The sequence below is a fragment of the Arachis hypogaea genome, chromosome 7 (assembly GCF_003086295.3).
Source record: "Arachis hypogaea cultivar Tifrunner chromosome 7, arahy.Tifrunner.gnm2.J5K5, whole genome shotgun sequence".
Lineage (NCBI taxonomy): Eukaryota > Viridiplantae > Streptophyta > Magnoliopsida > Fabales > Fabaceae > Arachis > Arachis hypogaea.
In genome coordinates this window covers 75,952,325-75,963,224 of record NC_092042.1, presented here as the reverse complement: position 1 = coordinate 75,963,224, position 10,900 = coordinate 75,952,325, and the positions used below count along the sequence as shown (strand labels likewise).

At 34.1% G+C, this 10,900-nt stretch overlaps 1 protein-coding gene across 1 annotated transcript; it reads right to left on the bottom strand.

Annotated features, from left to right (window-relative positions):
* Positions 1-6,382: 6,382 nt before the first annotated feature.
* On the bottom strand, positions 6,383-9,658 carry LOC112703505 (ribokinase). Its single transcript, XM_025754980.2, has 5 exons — positions 8,902-9,658; positions 8,497-8,682; positions 7,807-8,002; positions 7,602-7,714; positions 6,383-6,800 (listed from the first exon to the last, which is right to left on the bottom strand). Exons 1-4 carry the CDS (start codon positions 9,553-9,555, stop codon positions 7,623-7,625), a joined length of 1,128 nt encoding a protein of 375 aa, XP_025610765.1. The 5' UTR covers positions 9,556-9,658; the 3' UTR covers positions 6,383-6,800; positions 7,602-7,622.
* Between the last annotated feature and the right edge of the window lie 1,242 nt (positions 9,659-10,900).

The window sequence follows — 10,900 nt, the reverse complement described above, 5'->3', positions numbered from 1 at the left end:
CTTGTTATAATTTATAATGTGTATTATTATATTTAATTTATTATATATTTTAAACTTCATATTGTTAATTTTTTAAATAGTTAGATCTGAATATATATATATATATATATATATATATATATATATATATTAAAAAAATTTATAACAAATAAATTTATACGAGTTTATGGATTAACTTGTGAGTCAAATCTAAATCAACTCTACGAATTTACTTAGACTCGCGAGTTTACCTAGATGTCAAGTTTGGTTCAAGAGATAAATTATCATTCTTTTCAAAGTTCAGTTTTTCTGCATTACTTCTATAATTCATCTTTTAGTATTCTCCCAATTGGAGCGGTTATTTCCTAAACACAATTCTATCCCACCAATAACCCGCTTAACATTAAGTTGGATAATTACTCGTTCCAACCGAATAGGAGTTGATTGGATATTCACAGGTAAAAATAATATTGTCATCCTAATCAACTTATTTAAAAAAGCTAATGATAATAACAAATTCACATCCAAATAATAATTGCTATCATTTTTTGTTAAATATTTTTGGGATATCCATTGTTTTTGTCACATTATAATTACAAAGTTCAAATTCCACAAAGCCCAAGCTCGAACCCCCAATTTGATAAACCAATAATTAATGGAATCCCAAATTGGACCCTGAGCGAAGAACAAAAAACACATAAGCTACATATATATCTTCTCATAAAGTAAACACAAAAGAAATTCCATCGTAACTCACGAAGGGAAAAAATCAAATGTCTTCACAATATCAAATATTGATTTGGAGCCGTAAAACATGCTGGGATGCTGGATTTCTTTTCAATAAATAAATTAAATATTTTATTTATTAAAATATGTACGTAAAATGATATTTATCAATTTACATAAAATGCTGTTGTCTTTGAGAATCGTCAACGATTACTGATGGAAATAGCTAAAGAAGCTTGCTGCATGATTGAGAAGAGACGCCTCTTACATGAAGCATGAAACTCTCATATGAACCTACTTTACCTTTACTTTTCTTCATTTTCCTATTGTTATTTTACCTTTCTATTAGCATAATCCAAAATACCTTTTTGCTTGTAGTCCATTATGGACTAACCAGTTTTATCTAATGAAATTTATTGTTCTTTAGGAAAAAACAAAGTAAACGTGCAACACTGTCAAATTAAATATTTTATAAAAGAAAAGTGTACTTTGTGAGTGAACGAATCAGAAGGAGGTTTTCTTTTCTTTATTGCCATAGTGGTTGCATTAAAACTTTTCTTTATGTCTTGATGTCAGCAAATTAGGTTAGAAAATAAAATAATACTTATTACAAGGGATACACCGAACTGCCAACAAACAACATGCCAGTGGTTCTATAAACATTGCGGTTTAGGGTATGGACATTTGATTTTACGGCGGTTTGTATGAATCGTTGGTACAACAGCCACCAATCAGGGTTATGATTTTGCGGCAGTCTATAACCACCGCTACTTCAGTAGGTGAATTAAAAAAATAATTTGCAGTGGTTACAAAATCGCCACAAAATTATGTGTTTTAAAAAAATTTTGCGACGCAATTTCATACACGAGCTTAAAAAAAAGCTTACTAACTACAATAGTTTATACTATTTGTCTTTATTATAACCTATCTTCTTTACATTATATTTATTAAACTCGAGATATTAACATAAAAACACACTAAATAAATAATATTAAACTTGTAGAGCATTTATTGGGTGCTTAGTTTTTTTTCATGATCTGATATCACCTGAAAAATGAATTACATTGGAAAGTCATTAGAAGCTTCATATATATTCAATATATTTGGGCTAAGGATGTTATATAGACAATTGACTTAAATGTAACTTTTGGTCCATATAGATATACATCGTTTTAATTTTAGAGTAGTACTACAGGGGTTACTAAGTTAAAAAGTAGTAAATATTATTACGTAATTTTTTAATTTCTTCCAATTAAAATATTTTCCTTGCCTTTAGGTAGAAATATATAAGGAAAAAAGCAACAACAACACCGATAACTATTTCAGTTGTCGTCAGCCAAAATGCAAACTGCATACAAATTCAAAAATTTAGTTATTTTATAGAAATTTTTAGTTTTTGAGACCAAGTGACAACCATTTGCAAGAAGAATCAAAAAAGCCATTCATGAAATTTTATTTTCGAAAAATAATATACCATATATTCTTCAAGATATGACTTCAGGTTCATGCCAAATATACCTGAAATCATGAAAAATAATCAATTTGATGCGTTTGATATTCATGTAGCATCCCTAAGTTCTTATTTAATCTGCATATTTATTTTTGATATTTCATTTAACATCAAAATTGAGCAGTTGAAAATCCTAAATATTAATAGTCCTTGTCCTTGATAGGTAGAAACAATTAGACAAGAATTTTGTTGTTATCATGGTAATAATTTATGAAGCAAGTAATGAAATGCTTAAAGGTCAAATATAAGTTCATATGCTTTAGCCTAAATTTTGAATTTTAAATGCAAGTAATTTATGAAGCAAGTAATGAAATGCTCTTGACCCAAGATTTGCCTTCATTATTTTATACAGATAGTCTCTCAGCCTTAGGTATTGGTCCTTCTATGTGCCTTAAATAACATCTTTTGTCTTTTCCGTAGCCCTATACATCATCCTCTAATTAACCGAAATGTCATACTCTACCTTAAACCACTCTTGTGCCTCCCTCTGTAACATGTTGGGATGGATTCTGAGCTTCGACACCAGCTCTTCAGCAACCCAAGAACATGTGACTGACTTACTCTTGTTGCTTCTCGGACACGTATGTTCATCTACAAACATCTTAATCTGAAATGAGGCTGGATAAGTGATCCTGGCACCGTAACACAACCAAGGGCAATCGGGGTCATAGCATATCACCCTGCACCTCTTCTTCTCGTTCCTAAGATAGAATACCTATTTCCCAATTTGTATATTGTACTTCTGCACTGCTACCTTGAAGTGGTCCATGGTCTCGAACTTCATGTTCAACTCCAAAGTAATTTTTCCATACGGTGTGTTGGGATTATTTTGAGGAAATACAGGTTCCTCTTCATCATCAGATCCAGGAGGACTGCATAGTTTTTCAGACTCGTACTAATACATTTCAGATCCACTGTCTCCATCTTTTCTATTCGAGTTAGGTACCTCTACCCTTGGTGCTTCATCATCCTTTCCAGGTACAATTCGTTGTCCAGACGGTTGAGGCCTTGGATGATTTCTTCTTATCTTTGTCTCCTCAGTTGTTTGTGTAACATTATCTATTACAAATACAGCTAAGATAGGTAACCATCGAATCCAAGTTATGCAATGATACATGTTTCACAGCAACGATACAATGTTTATTAAGATATGCTTTAAGTAAACGGTAACAAAAGGTTTAGCTGTTGTGATTTCTGTATTAACTTTCTCTGCCATCAAGTCATCCACAATTGGATGGTCAAAATCAGCACCTTCGTTAGGATCATAGCTTCTTCAGCATTACTCTCATGTGTGGCTTCGTTTACTGTCTCAGCTTGTCCATTTTTACCATCTCTTCTATCTTGGGGTAAACCACTTGGTGGTGGTCTTGGATGCCTCTTTCTAACCTTTTTCACACCTTTCTCTGGAGCTGATGCCACTTTCGTGTCTTCATCCCTATTCACTTCATGCACTTCTTCATTCATTAAACCACCCACACTTTTACGCAATTCATTAACCTCAATAGTGGTTTCATTCATAACTTCGTTCACAATTTCATTCACAACACCATTCACACCTTTATTCAACTCATTAACCTCAACAGTGGCCTGAGTCACTATTTTATTTTGTTTCGTCTCACCAACCACCTTATTAGTCACTTTATCTTCGTGCACATCATCAAGAGGTGGATTGATCTCATACACACTATCACTACCACCATCAAACACCACATCGTCGTCAACAATTTCAGGGTTGGCATCAATAGGGTGCTCAAAATAAAGATGGACAGTGTTGTCATTATTCATAGCACACTCACACTCACACATCCTCATCACTTCAGCATCCGTCCTAAGTACTCTTAGATCCTTAGCTAAATCTAAACCAAGTTCTACTCAATATACTTCATTAAATACAGGGTAACCCAAGTCTACAAATAAGCCTTTAACAAAAAATAAATTGCATGTCTCCACATTCACCTTATGTATCTCAATTACTAAACCCCCATCGTATATCACATTACCGTCTCCACCCCTTTTTAAGGAACCCATGTGATGATACACAAATGTAACTAGACGATCCATCTAAAAAATAGTAGAGGAAAGATACAATGAATAAACAAGAAGTTATAAGCACAGAACATAAACAACAGAAATGGTGCACTACTAAAACCATTGAATGAAGCAACACCTACCTCTTCGTAGGGTCGTTCACAGCGAAGAATGGAGTCGCGATGCTGCCACTTGCAATCCCTTACACTTGAAGCTCCAGATTCGACAATGTCTCCCATGTCGTTTTGTTCTTCTTCTTGCCATGCTTCCACAGCAACGTCTCTCACTTTCTACGTGATCTTTTAGTTTTACTCATAGTGAAACAATGGGAGAAACACTTAGTCATAATAAGTCAATAACTAGCTAATTATGGCTTAGGGCAAACAATTTGATTTAGGGCAAAATGAATATGAATTAGGGATTTTCCACCTAGAATGATGATTTATGTAATTCAAAATTTTAGCTAAAATTAAACTTACCTTGTGAGCAAAAACCGGTTGCCAGCTCAACATCGTTCTCACGGGAGCTGTGGTCCGGCGAGCATGAGAACATGCTTGTCAATTTTTAAAATCATTCAGATACCATTTTGTCAATAACAATAGTGAGATACCATTTTGTCAGCGTCAGAATCTTTCGGGTACTGATTTGATATTTATCTCAATGAAAAAATATACAGATTAAATTCTTTCAAGTTTTAGATAATTAATGTTAAAATTAATTATTAGTAAAAAATAAATTCTTTTACAAGAAAATAAAAACTAAAAAATTATTATTTAATTTTTTTATTTACGGAGATCCTGACCTTCTTAGTCCTACGACTTTTTTATAAAAGTAATTTAATTTTATAAGTTTTTTGTGCCATAATTTATAATGTCAAGATAAAATCGACGTAATTTTAAAAAATTATATTCTCATAATGTTATAAAATCGACTTAATTTTAAACAATTTATATTCTCGTAATGTTATTACAGAAAAAAATACTCGTTTGACTTAATTTAACATTTGTTTCTCTTTTTTTTGGTAAAATGGATTGGACAACCCTCAATCCTAAGTATCAACATTTTTTCTCTTAAAAGTTTAGAATTCAAAGATTGACAAAAACAACAGAAGTTTTATGTTATTAGTCATTATACAACTATAAGTTAATATTTTATGTTTAAAATGCATAAGACTTTAGACTAATGCATAATATTGTATTATTTGTATTGATTTAAACATTTGGTGTTATTAGACAATATTAGTATTGATTGTAGTTATGCTTTAATTTTAGGAAAGGGTTGATTTTTGTTATATTTTTCTAAGTGAATTTTACCATGTCAAATAATAGTTGGAGTCTTAGAAATTTGGATATTTTCACATGCTAACTTATAAAAAGGTAATGTTAACGGCTCGGTTTTCACCCGATATAATCGTGGCCCGAAAGTGTGTAGGTTTCATCGGGTCTAGGGTCAAATTTGAGTCTAACAAAAGAATATCCCAATTACTAACTGAAAAAAAGAGAAAGACCCAATCCGGATCATAATAAAAAATTTTCGTGTTTTTCTTCAGAAGGGTAAAAACTAAGACGAAAAAAAAATCGACCCTTCAAATATTACAAATTGTATGAAAAAAAGATTATAGAAGTAAGGAGCTTTAAAAAAGATATAAATATATGGTATCTATTTATGTATATTGAATTGCAAATGTTGGGTCTAAGTCACATTAAATCCGATTTCACCCATCCAATGAACACCATAGTGTCTATTCTCGTTCAAAATAAAAGTATACAGAAAAGAGAGCAAGAGTGAGTGACAAATTATACGGGTTTCACTACTTTTTGTTTAAATAAAATATGATTTTACCAACAAGTATACCTATTTTCTGTTTCTTATATATTATTATTCTGTATGTGAATATTGATCACTCAATAATAAACACAACTCACATAAACTTTGGATATTGGTCTTTTAATTTGTTAAAGATAGTATTATCCTTTGTGTAGATAGACAGGAATCGGGTAGGAGTTTGTTCCCCTTTTAAATGATTATAAACCCCAAAATTATTGAAAGTCATTTATCCATTGTTTGATCATCATTCATCAAAGACTTCATTCATTGCATCATAAACTGAATCTTTTAACAAAGCAAGGTGAAATCTACTTCATTACCAACCTTTTCATTCCATCATATATTATTAATCCAAACAATCGAAACTCATTAAATTTTGCTGAATTCAGTTCTATTCCTCTGAGTACCACCAGTCCAAATATAGCCTAAGGAAAATCCTAGAAAGCCAACAAGCTAATATTTTGGCCAGAAAACTCATCACATTAGCCAAGAGATCTTTTTCCTTTTGTCTTCTTTCCCCCTTAAAATTAAACAAGCTAATTTATTAAAATTACAACCCCATGAACCAAACTTTTTCTTTAACCTCAGAAGTGATTATTCAGCCTAAGTGGGTAGCTTAACCTTATTTTAATGGCATAAACTTGGCGAAAAATTCTGCTTTCCTTGTGTCCTCTTTCAGGGATCTTTCTTTCCCTTTGTCATGCGTGGTGACTCTGGTAATGAATCTAACCTGTGGCAGATCAAAGGTTGCAAAGAATATGTGTCAATTGATATCAGTTTTGTGTCTCAACGTCATCAATGTTGACTGTAATTTGTTTAAGTTGATTAAAAATGACATGAAAGAAAAATAACAAGATTCTCCGATGCAAGCACTGGTACCACACCTCTAATGCGAGAGCACATGCATGGAAAGGAAGGGTATGAAGAGTAACCCTCCCTTTCCTCGTCGCTTTCAAAATCATAACTCACAAACACCCATAAAGGAATGCTAGGGGCCAGCGGAATTTGCGATGTGTAGCCATCAATTAGCCATCATCAATATTTTTAATGGTGTGAGATGACATCTAATGGTATAGGATTATTCATTTTTCTTTTGATGGTTAAGTGTTGGCCAGATTTCAATAAAAGTGCTGGCCCCCTAGACTTTTTCATAATTAATCATAATCTCAGCCTTAGAGAACAAGTTTTGAACATTAAACTACAAAACTTTTCAATAAATGGAATGATCTCCAAAGGTGTATTTGAAAATTCTCAAACAGAGTGATTATTGCTTCTTAAGATTTCAAGACATTGGAAGGATATTTGGGAGGATCCAATGATGGGAATTTATCATTTCTCATTTAAATAATAATTAACCAAGAATCATGAACACTGACAATTTTAGATCCAAACACCAGGAACTTCCTATGTAAGTCGAAAACTTGACATTATGTCGTTTACTAAATGAATTCAGAAGAGGATTTTTGAATTTTTCGGACTAATAAATAAGAAGTACAAAGAAGGGTGACTGGGTGAGTATGAAAATCATCACCTTTTGTTTTATGCAAGATTCTCAATGATAGTTAAGAAGTTCCAGAACAGATTTCCTATCAGGCATGCTGGGAATGGCCCCCTTCACTTGAACACAAAGAGAAGCCGCGGCAGCTATTGCACAAAATTGGCACATAAGAGTTAGGCACATCTTCCATAATGGAAAATTGTAGAAAGAAAAGGGAAATGCATACGGTAAAGCATACCGGCAAATTTGAGGCATTCCTTTTTGGATTTGCCCTCAACTAATGCAACAGCAAAAGCAGCTGTAAAAGTATCACCAGCCCCAGTCGTATCGAGAACCTTCTTAGCAAATATGGCAGGTTGCTGAATCGGTTCTTCTCCTTCAATAAAAAGTGCTGATCCTTTCTCCCCGAGTTTCACAAGGACTTGCTTAACTCCCTAACAATAGAGAAACATAAAGAACACTAATGGCATACAAACTAGAATCACTCAGACATAAATAATGCCATTGCAACCACAGTGTCATTCATCTATCAATCAGCATTTTGCAATCAACAAAGACACATGAAGAGAAATTGAGACAACTTGGAATCCAAAAAACAATCAAGCTATTGAGAGGACAAGTGCAATTAAATAGCTTCAACAGTTATTGAACAACTTCTATTTATTTATTTATCTAAGTCGTGAAAATTATGAGGGTGGGTAATGAAAACGATAAAATTAAACAGTTGCTGTGTGCCACCCAATTAAGGGATAAAATCTTAGTTAACCAACCTCGCATATAACATCAATGCACAGGGTGATCAGATTTTCAAATTGATACTGAAACAGTATACTCCTCTCAAAAGATCCATAGGCAATGAATATGGTATACAAGAAAGGTAATGCAAAAAAGCATTTGATGATAACCCCAAATGTAATATAGAACTCACCCATTTATGGCATTTAGCTGCAGCCTGTGCAATATCTTCAAAGCTTTCAGTTGGCATTCCTGTAAGGCGACCAAGTTCAGTTTCATTAGGGCTCAGAATATCAACATAGTTCAGTAATTCTTGTGGAATTGGAGAATCCATGCCCCCAGCGTCAAAAATTACTGGGACACCAGCACTCCTTGCAGCCTGTATTTATAACATCATAATACATAATGCGATAATCACAAAACAAATAATTTTTAATCAAAATGGGAAATTTTGATGAAATTTGACCAATAAGTAGGCACAACGAGGCCAATGTTGTAAAAGAATGCCAATCATATCTCTTTCAATCACTTTTAGCTTCTGAAGCAGTACGGAAGAAACACAAAATGCAATTGGCTTGGAAAGAGAAGAAAACCCAACCTTTGCGACCTGAATGTTGACAGCATCAGGGATCTCCCTCTGGAGCAAGACAATGCCAGCGTTCCTAACAACATCAAGATCATGCTGAGGAAGAATCTCAGGCCAGCAGCTCATATTCGCACCACCAACAACAATTATGGAGTTCTGCCCATCAGACTGCAGCATCACAACAGCATGCCCAGTTGGGGTCCCACCACTAATCGTCGTCACGTGATCAAGACACACTCCACCACTCCTCAGCGCCTCGGTCACAAGCTTCCCATACGAGTCCTGCCCGACCTGCCCCACGAAGTACGTCGGGTAGGACAGCTTCCCTCCGCAAGCTGCCTGGTTTGCGCCCTTCCCGCCCGCCAGGGTCTGCCCAGTCTTAGCTGGCACTGTTTCGCCTTCCTTTGGGAGCCTGTCGATCTCCAAGTAGATGTCGGCATTGGCGGAACCGACCACCACGAGCGGCGGTTGTGGGTGGATTTTGGATGGGTTTGTCGAAGACAGACATAGGATTGGGGCCTTGGTTTTTTTCTTCTTGTTGTTATGCTTTGATTGGAATGGGAGGAATTGAACTTGGTTGGGGTTGGTGGAAGTGGTGGGAAAGCTTTGTAATTGAATTGTGTTGGTGGTTTGTGTTGGTGGTGGTGAAAGGCGTATTCCCTTCATTGGAGTTGGTTTCTCTAGTTTTTCTGTATTCTCTCTTGCGCACACATGCGACAAAGTCAATGGGTACCAAGATAGATGTGGCTATTTCCTATGCGAAAGTGACTTTGTTGGACCACCTTTTATCTAGGATTAGGATCCACTTGGAATTAGTTTAGCTAAAATGGGAATTAATTAAGCCAATGGTCGTTGTAAATACCAATTTTTTAAAATATTTTTCTTTTGTTTTATTTGTATTGTAAATGTTACAAAATTTATTTAATAATATCTTTATTTTTAACTTCTTTAGAAGGATTGATTATTTTTACGACTATATACACAATAAATTAACTATTAAATTAGCGACAGGTATAAAATATATATTAAAATATAAATACATATCAAAATAAATTATACACATAATAACTATTTTTTGTGTGCAGACAACTTTTTTTATATTTTTAATATTAGATTTTAATGTTATTAGAAATAAGAGAGTAATATGAAAGAGTATATTATTTAAATTGTGAAAAAGTATAATGTACAAGGGGTATATATAGGTGCTAGAAGAATCAGAGTAATAAAAATATACAATCCTATAAATAATATACAAATATACTATATAAATATAAATGATACTAATTGATCTAATATTGATTCTAATTTATTCTCTAACATCCCCCCTCAAACTCAAGTGGGGGCTAATGATACCATCTTAAGTTTAGATACTAGAGTCCGAAAACAAATCAGATGATGAGCCTTCTTCGTAACAACGATAAGAAGAACAACATCAATAAGGATGCATTACAGAACAAAGTGACAATCAATCTCAATGTGTTTGGTGCATTCATAAAACACATCATTATGGGCAATTTGAATAGCAATGCGGTTGTCACAAAAAATATCAGTGGGAAACGACTACGGTGCATCCAAATCTTCGAGAATCCAACGAATCGAGACAACCTCAGCAGTGGTGTCAGCAAGAGCATGGTATTCAGCTTCTGTGCTTGATCAAGCAGTGAATGTTTGCTTCTTAGCTCGCCAGAAAATGAAAGAGTTGCCAAGAAACAAACAATAACAAGTAGTAGAACGACAATCAGTTGGATCACCAGTCCAATCAGTATCTGGGTACACTTGAAGGGATAAAGATGAATAGGCATAAAAATAAATGCCATGAAATAGGGTGCCTTTGATGTAGCGAAGAACTGCCGCATAGTGAGTAGAACGAGGAGCTGACAAGAACTGGCTAAGAACATGAGCCGGATAGACAATGTTCGGTCGAGTGACAGTTAAGTAGACTAGTCCTCCAACTAACCGCCAATAAAGAGTAGGATCATCCAAAATAGTGCCATTCATAGGAGTAAAACGA

Bases quoted from the DNA above. Each gene is read 5' to 3' on its own strand.
- LOC112703505 (XM_025754980.2), bottom strand. From the start codon at position 9,555: ATGAAGGGAATACGCCTTTCACCACCACCAACACAAACCACCAACACA. The intron at 8,003-8,496 runs GTGAGTTCTATA...CTCTATTGTTAG, and splicing joins CAGCTAAATGCCATAAATGG to GGAGTTAAGCAAGTCCTTGT. The intron at 7,715-7,806 runs GTATGCTTTACC...TTTGTGCAATAG, and splicing joins GGAATGCCTCAAATTTGCCG to CTGCCGCGGCTTCTCTTTGT.